The sequence below is a fragment of the Odontesthes bonariensis genome, chromosome 22 (genome assembly GCF_027942865.1).
Source record: "Odontesthes bonariensis isolate fOdoBon6 chromosome 22, fOdoBon6.hap1, whole genome shotgun sequence".
Lineage (NCBI taxonomy): Eukaryota > Metazoa > Chordata > Actinopteri > Atheriniformes > Atherinopsidae > Odontesthes > Odontesthes bonariensis.
In genome coordinates, this window is record NC_134527.1 from 18,616,632 (window position 1) to 18,638,952 (window position 22,321).

The window sequence follows — 22,321 nt, forward strand, 5'->3', positions numbered from 1 at the left end:
TTTCGTCTTAAGCCACTGGGTCAAAGTGAACTGGCATCACGTACAGCGACTGTGGAATATCAGCCCTCTGTTTAGGTGTTCCACCAAAAAGAAAATACTTTGGTGAAGTACAATTAATCTCAAATGTACACATACAAGTTTGAACCTACTCACTCACTTAGATGCTAACCACTGAACCACTGGTTTCTTGTGAGGTCTGACACCAGAAGCTTGAAAATGTATCCTTTGGGTTCTGAGAGTCAGGCTTGTTCTGTTGCTCTGACTCGGAAATCATTTCCCCTTCACCATCTTTGATCATCTTCCAGTCGCTTCAGAGCACGATGAGGAGGGAGGAGGCTTCTGGAGGAGCTTTGAGCAATGACCCTCCATCCATTATCTATACCGCTGAATCCGTCGATCGGGTCGCGGGCGGGCTGGAGCCTATCCCAGCAGTCAATGGGCGAGAGGCGGGGTACACCCTGGACAGGCCGCCAGTCCATCGCAGGGCCACATAGAGACAAACGAGACAAACAACCATGCACGCTCACACTCACTCCTAAGGACAATTTAGAGATGCCAATCAACCTAACATGCATGATTTTTTGGACAGTGGAAGGAAGCCGGAGTATACCCGGAGAGAACCCACGCATACACGGGGAGAACATGCAAACTCCACACAGAAAGGCCCCAGCTGGGTGTTGAACCTGGAACCTTCTTGCTGTGAGGCGACGGTGCTAACCACCACACCACCGTGCAGCCCACAAGTGCAAATGCAGAAATCTAGACTGACGGAACTAAATGTAGCAAATGACCCTAAAATCTAAAGCACCTTTGTCAACCAACTTGTTCTAGGTTCTACAAAGCGCTTTCTTTTTCACCCATTCACACGGACAATCAAACAAGTACTTCGTATGGAATATATACACTTTATAAACAGTATGCAGTGCTTTTTTCCCTCTATAATCACATACCAGTGAATGTATCTGGGGCAATATGGGCGGAAGTGTCTTGTCCGATTCGATTCACTGGGAATCGAACTGCCAACCTTACATACACACGCATAACACACGACCCAATGCTATATTAGGGAAAATAATTTTGTGAAATTGTGAGGGGAGTGGTTTACTGTTCCTAGGGTTTTAGTTTGGGATGAAAGCTCCAGGGTTTAAAACCGGCCATCTGCATGAATTCAGTCAGCAGAGGAGCGCTGGCATTAAGCTCCTCTGCAACACAACAAATTTCATCTCAGGCTGTTCCTTGTCTTTCACATCAATTGCATAACAAAGCTAATTGAAATAGTACAGTAAATGGGACTCAGGTGAATCTTTGCGGTCCTTTTTTGAGTCGGTTTGATCGCAGTGTTTAATTCTTTTTGCAGCCACGTTTGAGGAAGCTTTCAAAGTTAAAAATGTTTGAATTTTCCATACTCGCCGACTTTCACGTGGTTCTTGCCATACGAGGGGTTATTACTGGAGTTAAACTGGGCTGTGTGCAGTATATCAACACTTCTTTGACCCAACACGACCAGAAGCTGGCAAAGATACACCCAGCAGTGTGCAAAAATCTGAAAACACCTTTAGATTGATTAGAAACTTTTCTCAATCCTTTTTTTTTTACAGTGTTGAATAGATATACTGAAAGCTAAGCTAAATGTCTGTAATTCCACATTTAATATACAGACATTAGAAGCGGGCATGTCACCAAATTTTTGACAAGAAATTAAAAAGGCTTGTTTCCTGAAATGTGCATCTTGTAAATGTGTGTATCCAGCTTTTCTTGAATTATAATTCATCACAAATTCTGCGAGAGCACAGAGTATTGTAAGACATACCACCTTTATTAAATGCACAGTATCACAAGAAACATTTCCATTAATTGTGGATAAGCTACTCACATGATGCACAAAGCATTGAATTGATTGATAGAACTGGCTGATTAAAGCAGGATTAAATCTGCCAGGCGAGTACACACACACACACAGCCACACACACACTCACAAACTCTTGCATTCAGATGTATGTGCAAATGCACACACACACATACACACGCTCTTTGTATTCACATAGTAAGTAAAATTTGTTATCTGCACAGGAATGAAAATCTTTTTTCTTCTTTTACCTTGTATTTACAAAAGAAATATCATTAACACCCCCCTCAAGATAGATTACATTCAAAAAAGGTCCCCACCCTTCTAGATTACATTCAAAATAATATACTATTCATGATGCAAAGTCACAGTTATTCATCTGAAAGAGGATCAAAATAGGCTACAGTCAGTCAGAGGTGGTCAGAGTGGTGGGGTTTGGCTTGGAGGAGACCTTTAACATCCTCGCCATCGGCCACGCATCTGCTGGGACGCCTGTCAGCGAGGAGAGATTCTGATGTTTAGAGTCTGTGCTCCTCCCACAGGCAGGCAGCGTCTCAGCCTCTGTGTGAGCTCTCCATCACAGTGGAGAGGAAAGAAATCATTTTCTTTTTCTACTTCTTCAGAGAAAAACACACTTGGTTCAAAGTCCTCTGCAGATCAAAGGTTGCCAAAAGAGGATTGTATTCTCACTGGTATTATGAACGAGCACAAAGAAATCATACAACGTATCACAAATAAAATCCTATTTACAGTTCGTATGTATTGCCAGTGGCCCATAACACATTGTCTTCAATAGATGTCACACAGTTTTGACATGATACCTGCTTTAAACGGATTATACTATTAAACGTAGCCTACTATTCATATACACAAATATAAGAACTGTACAGAATGGACAGCAGTTTATGTACAACAGACACGTGATTATTATACAGAACACTGTATGAAAACATAGAAGGACACAAAAACAGTTGTTTTCATCAGGGGCGATGTGTATACGTTTGGACTTGCCAGGATGATGTTATCAGATACAGCTGGGGTCAAGATGGAGGGTGTGCAATGCCGAGCACAGCTGCTCAGGTTGTGCATTTGGGGGTTACGAAACGCTACAAAGTGCACTCGACAAACATAATCATTGTCTCACTGCTGTACACCTTCATATAAAAAAAAAACATGATGATTTGTATGACAGAGTGATCGCTGCTTTTTTTTGCAAAGATTAATACACAAGTTTGTACTGGACACTTGCACCACAGTTGTTTAATACTTTTTACTTTTTTTTTTTTTTTTTTATATACCTCAGGAAAACATTACAAGAGCGCATCTTGAAAGCATTTACTGCCCGGGCAAACGCGCTTCACCGCTGCTGTATTTCTCACCACCTGGCCGGCAGGGACAGCAAGTTGAGATAAAAGCACCCCTGCGTCACCTTAAGAGCAGTCGGACTCTTAATGTGTCTTTTTGCTGCAGTCCCACAGCCTGTAACTACACTCTTATAATTCAAGATATTCAAAACAGAAGTGCTGAGATCACTTAAATCCCCGATGGGTTTGACCCACATGAGTGCACGGTAAAGTGCATCGAAATGTCTTATCAGTCCATTCCATGAACTCAGTCTCATCAGCACCCACTAAGTCTGATATAATCTCTGAAGACACATACAGAACCACATCACTTACAGACATGAGCCACCAAACAATGTAGCTTTTCTAAAAAAAAAAATTGAAAAACAACAGTGATGCAGAGTCCCTTTTTTCTGTGCTTTAGATACGTCCACTGAATGAAATGAGTTTTGCAACAACTTTTGAAACATTTGCACATATTGTATTGAGGACTTTTCATAATTATTAAATATGTACTCAATCTAACCAATAGCCATGGCATCGTTTGAAGAAATCCTGTAAATTGCTGTGTATGTTGTGTTGTAGCACTTCAGCTTGATCCTTTTTGTTTCTTTTTATGCTCATACATGTGTTTAAAAAGTGTTTAAAGATTTAAATGAACTGGTATGAAAAAGCTCTATCTACATAGGTGTGTCCATATACTGCCTTTCAAGGAGCGACACGATTATTTCCCTTTATTTAATCCCAGCAAATATGGAATACAAGACGGTGTCGATTTAATGAGCTGAATGTCATCAGAATGAACCATTCATTTTCTATGTCCAGAGTATTAAAGGTTTGGGTAAAGTTACATAACAATGAATTTTGGTTTCCATTTATGAAACGTGCTTCACAAAATCTGCAAATGAACGAGAAAAAAAAAGCAAAAAAACTCCAAAGTTAAGGCTTCTCTCGATGTAAATGAGGACATGGACGGTTAGCATTTACAGTCACATTTCAGCCAAGTTCTGTACACAGACGCAGTCACACAGCCGTCACTTCCTCCACCCCTCTCGGTCTCACAATGTACTGTAAAACACACGTCCACATACAAACACACATGCGCCCAAACTACATACATGGACTCTGCTGCATCAGCCCAGTATGTCCAGGTACACAGGTGAGGCCTTGGCCAGGCTCTGGAGCATACTGTGGATCTCCTTGATGTTCAGCCTCATGTAGGGCTCCCTCTGCCAGCAGCCCAGCATCAGGTCATACACCTCTTTAGGACATGTGCGAGGCCGCTGCAGCACTCGGCCCTGCGTGATGCACTCGATCACCTGCAGGAGACAGCGGGACAATGCACAGTGTCTGATTTATTCATTCTCCCAAAAAAAAAATAATGTCATAGAAACCACTGCTTTCACGTCATCATCAGTAAAATCCTTTTTGCCATCTCAAGGGTTTTTTTCTTCATTCGTGTTATGCAGGTTTCCTTTTTCAGCAAGAAAACTGATTTGACTCGTTGTCTTCACCGAGCTTAAGCAAGATATAAAATGTTCACAAAAGGGCGTTGCTTTGTTTGTTTACAGAAGAACAGATACAGGACAAGAAAAAAGATTAAAAAATCTGAGTTGAACATTTGGTCCGGAAGAATAGAGTAAGATAGATATGTGTAAAAATACAGAATTTGTAAACTAGTTCACTTAATTTCCCAAAAGTCAGCCTTTTGAACATTAGAGAAAAATGTAAGGCAAGGCAAGGCATCTTTATTTATATAGCGCATTTCATACCACAGGCAACTCAATGTGCTTTAATGTAAAAGCTTTTGCCATTTTGTTAGCTGGACTGTCTGTATATATGCTTATATAGACGAGCAGAAATGCAAGAAACTACCCTAATGCAACGTACAAACTACAACCTATTTGAATCGTGAGGCTTTTACTTTCAGGCAACATAGACTAGTTTAATGTTTAATCAGATGATGCTGAAACCGTCTGAAATACGGTGACAGAGTTGTTACTTAGCTCATATTGGGAGGGTTTCAATTTCTTCTAAAAAGTTACCAATTATTATCACGTTTGGACAAAAATGTAGCAACCTCTGTCCATCTGCTGTGTGCAGGAATGTAAAGCGTGAAAGCCGACTTGAAGACGTTTGAGCTCACGTCTCCTGTATCAGTAACAATTTCATAAAGGTGTTCAGCTGTAAAAACTATGGACCTGGTTACACTATTCTACATAACAGATATCGGTATGAATATTACATTGTTACACACTGGTATTTTCAATCAAGTTTCAAGTTTTAAATCAAGTTTTAGACTTTTAAAAGCAAAATGGAAGTAGCAATGGAGGGGACTTTACAGCTGTATTTTCAATTTATAACTTATATTTGTCAAATTCCAACAACAATGAAATTCCAACAACTGCATTGCAGATTTGTGTTCATCCCGTACCAGTTTTATTACAGGTTTCCAGCTTGTACAAAGTGTTAATGTCAACATCTAAGTCAAAATCACAACCAAGACGTAAGCTAAAATCGTGTGTGGCTGACCTCATTGTTGGAGAGCTGGTACCAGGGCTGCTTGCCGTAGGTAAAAATCTCCCACAGCACCACACCGAGGCTCCACACGTCACTCTCTGTGGTGAACCGCCGGTACATGATGCTCTCCGGGGGCATCCAGCGGATCGGCAGCATCGTGTGGCCACCCACCTGCAGACCCAGAGGGAACGGTCTCCATGAGCAACCAACATCAGCTGAGGGGTTTGCAGTTGCTGGTTTGACTCCCTCTGAGCGAACTGGCTCAGTGGTGAGAGTGGGTCATCCAATAACCTGAAGATTGGCAGTTGAATTCCCACTCTCACTGTTCAAAGATTGGTGAACTGTCAACTGGAGGGGTGGCAGTCCAACTCCCTGCCACGGCCGAGGTGCCCTTGAGCAAGGCACCATGACCCCCATGCTCCCCGGGCGCTGTGAATGGCTGCCCACTTCTCCAGTGTATGGCATCTGTGACCCGGCGTGATCAGATCGTATGACTTCATTACGGCTCAGACCCGAGAGCGTTAACTTAACTTATTTACTGCAGCGGCAGGTGAGTTGCCTGTAAAATCACTAGATGTGCTGCCATGACATTTTGTACAGACACTGATGACCCAGACAGGATAGTTCTCATTGATGTCACCTGACTGCTCCTTCTCTTCTACGCATGGTGTCAAACAAAGCTGAAACTGTATTACCGGTACTCAGGGAAGAAGAAACCTTGTATTTAGCAACAATGGACACCGATTTCCCTGCAAAAACTGTAACAATTAGTTGCCTCAGTTTCCAAATCATTAAAAAGTGTCATCAAAAGAAAAGGTGATGTAAGACAACGGTTCAACATTTGTTTCTTTTCTCTAAATTCAAGGAGTAAGTCAGTGAACACACTGAAAATCACTTCCTTTTTACGTGTGTCTGTTAAGTTTATGTTTAAATCAAAATAACAATGTACCGATTAAAATCTTTCTTCCAAATATTTCATCGATGGGGTTTGAAATTTTTAATATTTCAAAAATATCCATTCGATTCAATTCAGTTCAGTTAAAGCCAAAAAGAACAGAAAAAAAAACATCCCAAGGTACTTTACGAAAAGAATCTCAATCAAAATTAAGTCATCTTAAAGACAGAATGATGGAAGCCTAAAACGCACAATCAGTATGTTTACTGAATCAACATGTTTTTCTGAATTCACTTATACCACCACCCATGTTGTGCTGCTCAAGGTCAAGCAAAACAAAACAAAGTTAAAGTCACATTCCAAACTTATGTCATCTCTTGTGTGTGTCAAACCAAGAGTCAGTCCGTGGAGTAATTTATTTCGACATCGGATATACGACAGATCACGTCGACTCCTGCACATTGTGATGTGCTCTGGAGATGTGAGATTACTAGTTACCATCTGACGATGGTATAGACTTTCCCCTGTATGATTATGAAACTGGTGTCGAATTGGATTTTATTTGTCATTTAAAAAGTTCTTTAAATATTTTGTGGTGAGCACACATTCAGGTATTCAAATGCAGTTTCGGTTTGAATGATGTTTTTTTAATAGTGTGGAGAGATGTTTCTCCTTATCAAGGCTAGTCTCTTTAATGTAAATGCTCGTGCACTTTAACACTTTCCACCGAGGCATTCCTAACACGTCATCCCTTAATGGACTTTATCTCTGGCAGATCAATAACACTGAGCAAATTTAGAATTCTGGTGTAATAAACTGTTCCACCACATCTAAGTGTGGGTATAAAGCTGTTTTATATTTTTCCCTGATTGATCTAATTTACTGTACAACATAATTTGATTTATAAAATGAGAGGAGCATGACAGCACATGAGACAAGAGTCTCCTATTGTCTGCTTTGATCTGGCATTTGCTTTCCATTTGACAAAAATGTTTGATATCAGAGGTTGATGACTTGTTTAAAATGATCTCAGATTAAGACAAAAGTTTCCTAGAAATGCTCTCTCTCTCTCTCTCTCTCTCTCTCTCTCTCTCTCTCTCTCTCTATATATATATATATGTATATATATATATATATATACATATATATATATATATATATATATATATATATATGTGTGTGTGTGTATGTGTGTGTGCGTGTGTGTATGCGTGTGCGTGGGTTTAAATTGCTGACTCCAGCAGAGGGCACTGTGGGATTCAAGCTGGGATCTGAGATACGAAGAGAGATGAAGGAAGGTGAATCCATCTGCTCCACACAAATGTTATTCTTTTGTTTCATTCAAATGTTTTGTGATATTAGGTCCTTATATGACTGTAATTGTGTCATGGCCATCGCTGGGTCGTTACATACAGATGTGCATTACTCCGTCCTTTGTGGGTTTTTATGATGACATTAATTGAGGGGAAAAAAATATCTCCTTGCTCAGAGAAAATGTAAAGCTGCCCGTGCATTTTTTTTTTTTTTGCACTGTTAGTTCTCATTACCATGGAAACAGTAACTTTACAGAGATTATAGTATTTGCATTTAAATGGTTTTAAAAATAGATTAAATACCCCTGCTTAAAATGGACATTTCTGCTGCTACACACTTATTTGAGAGCAGAAATTGGATAAGAAAATTCGAATTACAAATATGTGGTTGTGCATATAAGGGTGCATTTCCATATTGCTGTGTATAGATCGAAATGTTTTTGAGTATGAACGAATGTGGTTTCTGTGAATGAGAGACTGGGGGGGCAAGAGGAAGATGAGGAAGGGGAAACTAATCTTAAATACTCACTCTGTAGTAGTCCGTGCTGTAAACATCTCTGGACATGCCAAAGTCTCCTATCTTGACCAGCAGGTTTTCTCCTACCAGGCAGTTCCTTGTTGCCAAGTCTCTGTGGACAAAGTGCTGGGAGGCCAGGTAGACCATGCCAGCAGCAATCTGTTGGGCAATGTGCAGCATCTGGGATTGAGTGAGCTCCACCAGGATACTGTGCTGACCGTCTGACATGAGAACTGCATCGGGACCGTGGGACCTGCACCCGGAAAACCAATGCTTACGTTAAAGAACAATGCATTACATGACAAGTTACCAAAGCAGTTATTCATTGATGATTAAACATTTTTATTCAAATAGAATTAATTCAGCTAGTAGCTGAATGCCAATTGATATGATCACATAGGTTGTTTGTTCATATTCCTAAATATAATCCAAAATGGCGTTCTGTGAAGTACAGCCCATGCAAGCAACATGGGAGCAGACGTCAGTAAAGACACAAGTGACAAAATAAGTTCAAGACCAAAAATATGATAATGGCTTTTTCACTTCCGAGTTATTGGTTAACAACACAACAAGACTTTACCAAAACACCTTAGTTGCTACCTGGTTGGGTTTTGGTAATAACTTGGTTTGAATTAGGAATCAAAACCACTTTGTTTCTTTCTACAATGCGAACACAACCATCACCCTCTTAGACACCATGAGGGCCATAATTCTATCTTTATAATTCACATGCAGTTACTCTCATGACCACTAGAAGTTACATATTCTACAATCATAATTATTGTCTGTTTCGGCATGCATAAGCAAACACCACACAAATACAACGATAGGACATGACCTTCCTCAGAAAAACTAGAACTTTCATTTGTGCAGTATAATTTTACAGATCAATTTTAGATGGCCCAAATTACAGATAATAGTTTTAGCTGTACAATAACTGAAATGGTTTGTAGGTTACATATTCAGATGTGAATGCTTAAAGGCGGGGTAGGGGATCTTTTTCTGGAACATTTTTTTACATATTGCTTGAAATACTCTTCACACCCCCATTGCAACCAATTAATTAAAAGTTTTGACACAAATATGAACAGTTTTAGTGGCCTCTAGAACGTACAATCTAGGAAAAACAGTATCCAATCATTGTGAACGGACCGTTCACAATGATTGGATTCTGATGCCGTCTATCAAACTGCAATCTGCTCCTCCCTCCCCCTCCTCCCCCCCCCTGTGCGCGTACCCTGCTCCGTGAACGAATTACACGTCCAGAAGCTTGGCAGGAAGCTAAACTAGAGCCAGCTTGGCTAGCACCTAGCATTATTAAACGTATAGTTAGCATAAACTAAATACTAAATACTAAATACTAAATACTAAATACGGCAACGATCGATGCTTGCTGTCAGAACAGCGCTCGTGCACCTTCGTGCTCGTGCGAGTTCATGTACTCTAGAGGCGTGCCTTCGGGGGGATAGTGAAGAAAAGGGTTGGGACTTTTTACCGGTGTATTTTCAAAATGCAGCTTCGCTGGACTCAAAATCCAGGATCTCCTACCCTACCTTTAAGGCTGCCTAAAACCCTCGTAGTCCAACCATTATGGATATCAACAGGCGCTTTCTGACTCATTTGCAGTGCTGCTTCGATGTTATATCATAAGAAAGCTATCTGAGGAGGAACATCTCTAAAGCAAACGTGTTAAATATGTGTACAGGCAATTAGTTATGGCTACATGGTGACTGTTTCTTGTCTGAGAGGAGTGGCCTCCCAGAATCTCTGCTGGTTGCCCAGCAACTTCATAATGATGACATGAGTTGGGCAGGTCACTGCCTTCAGCCAAGAAATATTTTAGCACCTAAGCCCTCATAAACCATAACTTTTCGAAACTGAAGTTTCACACTAAACTCAACAAATTAAACATTACATTAAGTGTTGATTAGTGATCCTTAAAAATGCTAGCCTTAACTCTATGCTTCATTCCAAATTGACTAATTGCCTCTTGTTAAACAAACAAATTTTCTAATCAAAACTTAGTTTCAGAGTTCCTGTGAAACTAGTCCTTTAACGCATGTCTTTAATTTCATGTTAAAATGATCCCACCTGAGAAACTTGTTCAGGTCACCGTGTTTCATGTATTCAAACACCATGATGAGCGGGTCGCTCTCTACACACACTCCATAGAAGGTAACAATGTGTTCGTGTTGCAGGTTGGTGAGAAGCTCGGCCTCTCTGTAGAAGTCAGCTCGGCCGCTCTCACTGGCCTCCTTCAGAGTCTGACAGAAGGCGAAGACACAAAGACAAAGAAGCGCACGATGAGAAGCCTTATCTACACGAACGTACATCGAATCAATAGAATTCCCTAACTGTGTGGCGGGCGTATTGATTGTTTGAGCGAGCAGCTTCCTGATCTGTACCTTGACTGCCACATGGATCTTCTCCTGGTCTGGTACCAAGTTATAGCACTCAGCAAGAAACACCTTCCCAAAAGCTCCTTCTCCCAGCTCCCGCTTCAGCACAATGTTGTGCCTCTTGATGTGCTGGACAACTTTAATGCAAGACAAATCAAATCACTCCCAAAGTCAAGTGTGCACATTGATTAACAAGTTGATATTTTGGAGTAAATGTTAATTGTGTCCGCAGGAATCAGATCAGAATAGGTCACTTATACTTATGTGGGTCATTGATTTGCAATTGAATAATACTTTTATAGTTGATTTAAATAAGACATCATCTCCTAGAATACAAGGTGATATCTTCACATCGCATTACTCGAAAGAAATCTGTATTGATTAAAGTGGATGTAAAAGCAAGTATATACATTTAAAAGACTAGAACCAGAAAATATTTGAGATTTAATTTGATTAAGAACTCAAACACTTATTTATGAGAGTTGTTAATTGTTGAAAAAATATAATAAAATGTGATTCAGTTTGTTTTTCTGAACATCTTCTATAAGTCAGCTGTCCAGTTGGCCCCTTGGTTGGAGTCAGTATTACAATGCAGCAGGATGCTGACATTAAATATGGCGCCTAGCAGTGATCCCTGCATGGATTTATTAGAAAAGGTGCAGGTTACCCGGCGTTTGTCGAGCAATGCGGTAACTCACACGTGTCAGATTTCAGCATGCTGCCGGAGTTACGGAAGTACTGTGGGTTCTCAATGACAGGAATCTTTGTCATTCCAATGATCACTGCGTCTGGACCCATCTCTGAGGATGACGGGGTGTTGTTGCCATTGGAGACGTGATGAAGAGGGCTGGCGGAGTCATCGTCATTACTGATGACTGAGGAGGAGCCTAGGGAGCCACAGAGGACGGGGAGGATGTGGTCGGGAAAGGGAAGGAGGAGAAATGAGCGCAGAAGGAGAAATGTAAGGTGTTGGTCATAAAACTGTAGGAGTAGGAGGAGCAATGAAGAGAGAAACGTGATAATAGAGGGATTCAAGGTTGAATGATTCTTGATAATACTCCGATTGGGTGTGTTTATATGTGTAATTATACACTGTGGTACACCGTATAAAGCTTTCATGAAACGCATCAGTTATGGATGCCCCAAAAAAGAGAAGTTGAAATTACTGACTAATGTGCCATTTAACACTTAAAGTATAGGAGATACTGTTATCAGCATATATCGCACAATACTGTGTTAAAAACCCATTACTAATTGTTCATATACTGCTGATTAAATATTAAGTGAGACAGACATTGGGGAGCAATCAAAGTATTATGAGGACAAGACATCTGTTTTTTAACAATAGGAAGTTTCACATTCTTGCCTAGAGTCAGACGAGAGAGTTCAACTCCATCCTATGGCAATAACTGAAACACTAAGATCTATTATTTGTGATGTTTTAAATATAATGAACTAAAGAATTGTTTGCACCTACAGAAAGTATACATTTTATATCTGAGCTTTTTCTGTATTATTCTCAAACAGTTGCATTCTTCTTTCGATGACAATATTTTTATAATCCCAGTGAATTCAAAGCTTCCTTTAGGGTAAGGAGCACAGGAATCTTAGTTTACTTTTATTCATAACAGGAATCACCCAACTACTTTCTATTTCTTTATTATTTGCAAAAGAAACTGAACAAACACCACTTCACTCCACCAGACTGAATTGGTAGCCAGTAATCATGGTTACATGCACAGTTGAGCTGATTACACCACAATTACAGCTCAATTTGGCTATTTAACTGGCCCACCTTGTCCCAGAATACCTGCACTTGAGCAGAATCGAGTTATTGATTGAGGTATGCCCGACACCATGACGCTGTGGGCTGTGTGAAAATACGTTCAAGACATTCTGCTGCCTCTAACTTCCTCTGTGGGAGATAATCGCACATGTAGGTATAGCTGAATTCATTGCACAGACGTTGTTTTTAGATGGTCATTTTGGCGCGGTTGTAAAATCAGGATTTTATTAGAAGCAGATCAACAGTCTGGAAATACTTTGAGCAACTGTGAGTTGACATCTAGTGTTAATCACAATTTCAGACACGTTTATCCGTCCGACAAAAAAAAAAAGAAAAAACAGAAAGAAAAAAACATGTGAATGAGAGTAGCTGTATTGGGAAATTGTCTCTATGAATGTAAACTTAAACTCTACGTTATTACAAAAGATGTAACTTTGGAGCATATGCACAGGGCCTCGGTCCATTTGACTCCAGTTGAACATATACATAAAGAAGTGATAAGTGATCCCTAACCGTATTATTTGAGTTTGTTAGCCCGGTTTTAAGAAACTAATATTTGCATTATTTGTGTCAGATTAACATGTTTAAATGCTTTTCAATGTCTGGTTGTGGTCAAGACTAACACAATAATTAGTCTTTTGCTAATATCATGTAAATGGGCTTAATGATGCAATATTTCTTACGCCATAATTTAGATTACTACTTGGCATCAAGACAGGAATCAAGGAAGAGTCATCAACCTTTTTAACCTTTTCTGTGCTAGGAAGCACATCTTTACAACATTCTTCCACATCTTTACTACATTACTTAAAATGACAATTGATTGATTTAAGAAAAGCATTTCACCTTTGATACCAAACTTTGAGTTTCGTCCATATTTCAAAATGATCACCATCAGAACACAGCCGGTCAAGGCAACTCCAGCAATTCCCACAACTACATACACCTGGGAGGGAAAAAGACAAGGGAAACAAAAATATAGAGACTGTGATCCCAATGAGTGCCTAGATAGATAGATAGATAGATAGATAGATAGATAGATAGATAGATAGATAGATAGATAGATAGATAGATAGATAGATAGCCCAACTCAGTGAATATGATGACTTACTGCAACACTGTCATCCAGAGGAGGGAGTGGTGCATCTGAAAATAACACATAATAATACTTGTCAAAACATTTGAAAGTGATAATCTATCGAGTGTAAACATTTTGTTATTGCACCTGATGGTTGTCATGTTATGGAGTTTGAAACTCTGAGTCCTGTATGAGTTTAAACACCTACCGGTGTCTGGACAGACATTGCAGGCACAGGCCGAGGGAGGTAGAGGATAGATGGACATAATCACAGTTAATTTCAATTCTATGCAATTATTGCAGCACAAGTATAGCCAGTGTTGTTGTTTTAAAGCAAAAAATATTACTTACAGTAGTCAATGTCATCTATAAAAAAGAAAAGGGAGCACAAAAAGGTATGACAGGGGTCATCGTCAGAGACAAACCTGACTTTTGCAGTAAATGAACCCGAATAAGGATGTGTACTGACCTGTGTTAGGCGGATCAATGAACTGGGCAGAGACTGTCTTCTCGACTTGGCCATACTCATTTTTTGCCACCAGTTTGTACTTGCCATTATGAATGTGCGTGGGGTTGACCAGCTGCAAGCAACCATGATCCTCATTCTCAGTGGACATGTGGATCATGGTGCGAATGTAGTCTTGTTCCTGAAGCAGCTCATCCTTGTGATACCAATGCAGCTCAGGCTTGGGGTTCCCTGTCACGGTAAATGGGATGCACCAGTGGTGGTCCCGCTCTGGAGCCAGCAGCTGCTGGATGGTGGGGGCAACTGACACCAAGGCAACAGTAGAGGAAGAGTAATCACAGGATGATAGGAAATAAACACTAGGAGTCAAGCGAGTAGGAAAAGCAACAATTATGGGTTTAGAGAATCAAGATGCAGTTGGGAAGGAAAGTATGGAGAGGAGAGGAAAGACTGATAGCACAACATTTAAAGTCTGACATTAGGAAAATGTGTAAGAGGAGAAGTGGGGAAGGGTGGCATTAAACAAGCAGAGATGTATGGTAAGGCATGAGGACCTTTACAGGAGGAAGAGTTATGGACAGGAAACATGGAAAGTCAATAAGATTTGCCAAGAGACACTAATGATAACAAACTGAGGAGCCTTCTGCTTCCACAGGAAAAGCATGGTCTAGAAGAAAGCATTTAAAAGCTCATCACAGAGGAAATTAGACAAATTAAACTTAGCAATGTAAGTGTAATTTCTAGAGATCTATGCCATAATTGAAGTCCTTACAGAGAATGTTGAGCTGAAGGGTGGCCTCAGTCTGACCGACCGTGTTCTCGGCGCTGCAAACAATCACCCTGCCATTATCATCACGAGACAGGCCTGACAGCGTGAGGCTGCTCTGTGTATCGGAAGGCTCAATCTGCAAACACATTATTCATTGCATTATAATTCATGTACATTTTCATTTGGTGTCATGGTGATGTTCAGTAAGATTCAGTGCACACTATAACCAGCTGAATGTACAGTGCAACTTAAAGGTCTCATGAAACAGCATGTACAGTGCTACATGCGTCTGCATATTGAAATCTCTCCTGTCAAAACAAATGCTGGGGAGGCTGCCTCTCTTCCCTAAAATGCTCACTCTTTTCTGATTGGTCAACTCAAGTGGCCTGATGAGGGCCCAACCACTGTTCCACACCAGCTCTGCTGGAATAAAAAAAAAAAAATTCAAAATTCAAGAAAGCATTTAATTGATCCCAAAGTTATTGTGTGTAGGACAGGTCATCAACAATTTTTTGAGTTTAAAGGAACTTTTAAACATCGTGGCAAATACAAAAATAGTTTTGTGTCATTGTTGAGGCTGATGCAGATGTATAGATGACATATAGAGCACGACAGATCATATAAAAACACTTACAATCAAATTTGATTGTAAGTGTTTGTGTGGACTTTAAGTCAGTTTTACACATTACTACAACCAATGGGATGTGTGAAGAGTAAAGAGCAAAATGAACAGAAAATGGCAAAAGTTTCAACAACGAAAGGAAACAGTAGGTTAAATAAAAGTTAAAGGTCAGATATCTGAAATTTTTAACTAAATGTAATTCTTTAAATTTGAAATATACTTGTAATTTATGTAATATATGTTTAATATATAAGCAACAGATAATTAGAAATAGTTAGCTATGAGATAACTAAGATAATTCATTCAAATACCTTATTCAAAGTGATGGTTGAAATTGTTTGATAAAAGTAATAGATTAACAATTAAAATGTAATAGTAAACAGGTAAGCAGCTGTAAAACATGGCCGAAAGTAAAGGACTGAAAATGGTTGAAACAGTTTAAACTGCAAGTAACACTTTGAATAGTTGGCTCAAATGACTGGATCACTGGTGAAATCATTCTAAGCCGTGAAAAAATTGTTGTAATAGTTTAAAGTAATGGATAAACTCTTCTAATACTGCTAAAAGTAACGACAGAAACAACTAGATAAAGGTGTGTAAGTGTTGTAAATTCCAAATAGTTTAGCTCAAAGTCGTGGATTATTATCAAAATTGTTTGCTAAAAGTACAAGATAAGCAGTTGAAAATAAATTAGCCAAAAGCAGTAGCAAAGCCATTGAAATCCATTGCTCAATATCATGGATAGCCAGCTAAACATGATGGATATTAATGGTTGAAACAGAAGCTACAAGTCATGGATACCTGAACACAGACAGTTCAGCAGTGTGAAACGATTCTGCAACAATGTTCATTTCTGTACCGTTAAATATACTAAATAAAACAAATGTATTCTAAAACATATTTAGGTCAAACTCGCCTCGATGTCCATGTAAAAATCTATTTGTCACAAGCCTTTGAGTTTATATTGAGTTACAGGCCTACATAAACAAATTCAAAGTAAACAGCGAGCAGGATTTTGGATGCTTAACCATTAAACGTTTTGAGCAATTTTCTTTCAAGGCTGTATTAATGCCACCATGTCTGATCAATGCAACGGCCTATTAGTGCCTCATAGTGCTTTTTGTGGCTTACCACAAAATCATATTCTTCAATTTTTTTATTGTCAGCTCATCTCATAAGTCAAAGAGCAACATTAACAACAACCGTGAGTGCTGCTGTAAAAGTGCAAACTTTTATATCTCACTGTGGCAACTTCTAAAGAAATTAAATTTACTCATTACTACAGCTAGGCCCGGTGCTTTTTATCAAATGTTACTCCAAAGTAAGATGGGCTGCGTTCATCAGTAAAATGAATATGTAAACAGATGATGAAAGATATTTGACATCTCAATCTTCTATTCCTGTTGCTGCAGTTCTAATTGAACTTAATTTTTTGGAGGCTGTTGCTCAAGAGGTAGAGTGGTTGTCCTTCATTCAGAAGGTTTCCGGTTCAATCCCCAAATTCACATGTTAAAGGGGCTTTTAGTAAGATACTAAACCTCGGTAAGCAGCCCCCGATGAGTTCCTCAAATCGAAACCGCTTTGGATAAAAACATCTGCTAAATGAATGCAATGTAACTGTAGTCAGGATTTGGACAAACAGACTTGTTAGACATATCAGTTTGGTTTCTGTCTTTCTATTTAGCTTTACATAACTTAGTAGCTTTAGCGTTAGAGTTGTTCTGAGCTATAAAGAGAGCTGCGAGGTAAACCGCCTCACCTCGTAGTGGGTTGAGACCATATCAAGGTTCCACAGGATCACAGGAACAGGGGAGCCTGAGGCGCTGCACACAGCGGTGACATTAGCCCCTTCCATTTCGGTCACACTTTTGGGGGTGACCTCTACTTTGGGAACCACTGCAAGTAACATGCAAACAGTCACACTAAACATTTGATTGTATACAAAACATGACAAATATAGATAGTTTCCAAGTTTCTTTCTGTCATTGTTTCAACCTGTCTTTTTATGTCTCAATGAAACAATCACGCTCAGTATGAGAAACCCAGCTATTCTTATCATAACATGGTTTCACATTACGGCAGTCTGGTGGAGTGAGTGTGGCAAAGTCCCTTGTCACTCCTCTGTCATCAGTGCATGTCAGGTCCGGACTGTCTATATCTTCTTGGAGCCTCAGTTTGATCCACAAGTTCTCACAAACACAATCCAGGGGGTTTCCTGACAGAAGGAGCCTTGAAATGAAAAACAGAGTACGTAAGAAACTGCATCAAAAGTGGAAGGTGTACCGAGTTTTATGTGCGTGTGGTCACTTACGGATATGTGATGTTAAAGTTCTGAAATGTTCTCCACGACAGTGTTGACAGGTTGTTGTCTCTGAGGTTTCTAATGAAGGGGACAGAAAAAATGTAAGAGTCCAACCAAGACAAGTCACGCGATGAAACAGCTAAGGTGAGATTTTAAGATGCTGCTTACACATATTGAAGTCTCGTATTGTTAAAAAATGTATCTGATGATATGGATGTCAACCTCGTCTTTGTCACCGTTCTGTTGGGGTTTAAAATGTAGAATTACTATTAATCACTTTAATTCCACGCAAATGGGGAGCAAATTCTTCGTGATACTCACAGGTTTCTGAGGTTTATGTAGTGCCTCAGACTGCTGTCGCTGATGTCAAACAATCTGTTTTGATTGGCGATGTATCTGCGGAAAGAAATGGAATTGGGAAACTTGTCATGATGCTTATTATTCTTAAGAACATCATTTGTTAAATTTGCGTAACTTATAAACCCGCGTGAGTTGTTTTACTTCTTTGACACTGTCAGTTAAATCTAGAACTGACCTCTCATAGTTGTTGAGTTTGATCTGCAGCACATTTAAAGTTTTTAACAATTTTATAATTGAATAACAACATAACTGCCATTGTTTCATTCATGCGATTTAATAATAAGACACAGCTAAAGGTAAATAATCATTTAGTATCTAATACATTTTACATCTTGATAGACAACCAGTGGCTTTGTTTTATTTCTGACAACACTGTCAAAACTTGAAATCCATTTTTCTAAACTTACTCACATATTTCATCCTGTTTTTTTAAGGCCGTGATTGTGCAAAGTTTCAACTTTATTAATTATCATAATATGAATTATTTTGGGATATCAATTAGAGTTTTCTTATATTCTCCCTAGTTTTGAATGAAAATATAGGGAAGACTCTGAAATCTACACCCTGTTTTAAAAAAACTATGAGAGTGGCTGTGGCTTGCTGTTGTCGAATATTTGTGTTTTATGTGGTAATACTTTTGTTTACATGCGGATTGTGCCAAAAGTGCAATAGAGTTATGACTTTCAACTTTATCAGCAGTTTTGTCTGGCACAAGATTTTGCAAATTCATGGTTTGCTTTTCAATGAGGGCAGTTTGGCAATTCTAATATGCTTTAGTGAAATATTCAATAAGGGTTTGAAGACAATGTGGAATCTGTTTGTCCAAACTGCACATTTTATAGGCAAACTGTGGACATTTCACGAATTGTTGGCTGCTCCATGACTTTTTCAGATTCGCTAAATGAATATGTCAAGTTGCCACATATGTCTGTTAAGTAACATTGAGGATGGCTCCAGCCTGTCTGCCTCAAAAAAACTCACCAGTCTCCCCTACATTTTCCACTGGGTGTCATACAGTTGTGCTGTGTGCAAGGTTGTAACAGGCACCCTCCAACATAGGCCTACAGACTGACGCAGATAAGGGTACCTAACTGTCAGTAGCCTATTGCTGGCTGTACACAACTGGTGTGATATCTTGTGTAATCCTCCAACACCGTGGTCGTTTTGAAATATTGTGGGTATCTCACACCGCCGCCCAAAGACAGAAATAACGCTGCGCTGGGCCTGGGCATTTACTCCACCACTACCTGTTTTGTAAAAGAAAACACACTAATCCAAATAAGCCTGACGCGCACTCTCGCCAACGTTTTGCGCACGTGCGTGCACGCGCATCCACTATCTCCTCCACACTACACATTCACACGCACGCACACATATACGAGGCTACATGAGCTGGCAAACCCACTGATAATGAGAATAAAAAAAAAAACATTTTCTTTGACCCAATGCGCAGAAGACATATCTGTAGGCTACTGATGTTCAATGCACATGTAGATAATTAAATTAGGCCTATGGTTATTAACATTGCTGTTTATATTGGTATAATTTTAATGATCATCATCAATATAACCCAAACTGTTCAGTATCAAACGACCCTCACGATCGAATGGAGCTATTTGCATCCTGATAAGTTAATAAGCTGTCTGCACGATCGTTTCCATGCACTTACATCTCGGTGATGTTTTCCATGTCATCTAACGTGAGGACAGGGAAATCCTCGATCCCTGGTTCAGAATCAATACAAACAATCCTTGAGATGCTGCAAGTGCAGGATTCGGGGCAAGCATCGCTAAATCTCCACAACCCCATAAAAACCAAAAACAATCCAAAACGAGCCATGCCATATCCCCCCGCGCTGGAGTCCATCGCAGGTCCAATGATATCCCACGAATCCCCCGAACAGAATCTGGTCAAGCTGAATTATTGTTGAGATCTCCTCACACGCCGCTTTTTTTTTTTCTTTTTCTTTTTTTGTTATCTCGGCCAACTTAATCCTTTCGACTCCGCCAGAAGAAGAAGAAAAAGAAAAGAAAAGAAAAAAAGACTACGCTGTTGATGAAGAATGCGCAGAGCCCACGGTTTTAATATCAACATGCCATGGACTGGCCTTCTCGTCTCCGCAGAGCTGGTATCACACTACTGCATATCGATGCCGTGAAGCAAGGTGTCAAGTGGTCCGTCCTGCTGCTGCTGCTGCTGCTGCTGCCGTCTCACTCCCCTATCGCGGCCACTTACCGCTCGCCTCTGCCTTGTAAAACAAATATGAGGCGTTCCAGATGTTTAGAGATCAATAGGCAGGGCCCCCACGAGCGATTTCTCATGTGTGTGGTGATGGGCACGAAAGCTGCTCAGCAGAGTAAGGATGCGTGGTGATGCTGCGTGTGTAAAGGAGGAAGGCTATACCTGCATCCGTCTATCGATTATCACCGAGGACGAGCGCATCTCCCAGCCTTCACCGAGGCTACACAAGAAAGATGGTTGCGATGGTGATTTTATGTCTGACAAGATATTTTCATGGGAATTTGTTTGGGAAATTTGCATTTTAGAATGAAACCAAAACTTAACACGAGTTGCTGCAGTTTAATTAGTCGGTTGCCCACTAAGTGGCCAACTGTGGGTGAAATACATGCAAACTCTTGTGTTGTGGTTACTCTGAAGCCATGCATTGGATGAAAGCTGAGCTTTTTTTTTTCTTTTTTTTTTCTTTTTTTTTTTTCTCCACAACAACGCTGTTGTACGGTTGCCCATTAGGCCTAGTGTGACGTACGGGTGACGCACAAGACGGGGTGCATCTATGAAAAATAATTACCTATACTATGTCTGTAAACTTCAAATAGGTCTCACTCCTTCCACCAAGCAGTGCGAGATTTAGGAGCAACAGCTGAGTAAGAACTGCGTTTGCTACATTAACACCGTCTGTAGTATTTTTCTTTTGTACTTTTGGAACAGTCAGATCAGAAACAGAAAAATAAAGCACTGCAAAGTAAACACACTGAGACACGTTTATAGGTTGAACGTTAATAAATGTCAGGATGAACCTTAACTTGCCAAATACATTCAGATGAGATAAGATTTAAAGTAGTATTGACAATATTCAAGGGCTGGCCAGTGGCATTGGGACTCACTCCCAAAATTGTACATCAATCTGTCATAGTTTTCAATTTAATAGCATTATACTTTTTTAATATATATATTTTTAAATACATTTAAATGTCCAGAACTGAGCAAATTAAATGCCACATAGCTCCCCTGTTTTTCAGTCCTGAGTATCAAGGTGAGAGCATGTTCAAAATGACCAAATGAATCCTGTTTACAAGTGGATTTCTTAAATTTCCCTCATGATGAGGAGGCAGATAGGACACATGATCTATGACACAGTCTGGATAGTTAGTGTCGCTATGGTGACTTGCTTTTTACAAATAGCGCGGACAATGTCAAGTGTCGCTATGGCTGCAGATGAAAATATGTACGCAGGCTTTTTTTTTTATGAGAAACATCAAGAACTGAATTATATCTGTCTCCATGGTAACCTCAGAGTATAGGAGAGGGAAGAGAGAGCTCTTTATTTTGCAATAGATCCCTGACTATATCTGAGGTAGCATGCATGACATAACACTACAAGAAAAAGGATGTTTTTAAATGTGGGCATAATTTGGCCTCCTGATTTGCAATAGATGGGCAGTGAGGTGCTGGCCTGGATTAAGAAGTCTGAGCTCATGGCCTATGTTATCACATTTATACTGCAGAAAAGCTACAGAAAAGGTAACTGCATTTCACATGGGTTCGGAACGTTTTGTTCTAGGGAATCAGATGTGACAGAATATATAATTATCTGAGGACTCAGTAATTTTTCAAAGATCCTTTTTGGATCTTTTGGAACTGGAATTATTTTAAGATTTGCCATAGCTATGATAACTTTCTCATAGCACAGTGATGTTCTTAGGTGGAGGAATCCCTACTTTGAGTACCCCTTTGGAACGTACTACTGGGCTTGCACCAGCGGAAGGAGGAAATATGAGCTGTGGGAAAATGTAGTTTGGTGGCACTCCTGCAACATCCATCTAAAATTCTACTTCTGACTGAAGCAGCTGGTGGCAGACTTGTC

General features: G+C 39.8%; 1 protein-coding gene across 1 annotated transcript; it reads right to left on the bottom strand.

Moving 5' to 3' along the window:
• Window positions 1-1,795: 1,795 nt before the first annotated feature.
• On the bottom strand, window positions 1,796-20,804 carry ntrk2b (neurotrophic tyrosine kinase, receptor, type 2b). Its single transcript, XM_075455799.1, has 16 exons — window positions 19,886-20,804; window positions 18,178-18,252; window positions 18,025-18,096; window positions 17,866-17,934; window positions 17,632-17,783; window positions 17,314-17,450; window positions 14,936-15,068; window positions 14,119-14,466; window positions 13,731-13,765; window positions 13,466-13,565; window positions 11,532-11,720; window positions 10,840-10,970; window positions 10,526-10,698; window positions 8,447-8,687; window positions 5,722-5,880; window positions 1,796-4,508 (listed from the first exon to the last, which is right to left on the bottom strand). Exons 1-16 carry the CDS (start codon window positions 20,080-20,082, stop codon window positions 4,323-4,325), a joined length of 2,397 nt encoding a protein of 798 aa, XP_075311914.1. The 5' UTR covers window positions 20,083-20,804; the 3' UTR covers window positions 1,796-4,322.
• Between the last annotated feature and the right edge of the window lie 1,517 nt (window positions 20,805-22,321).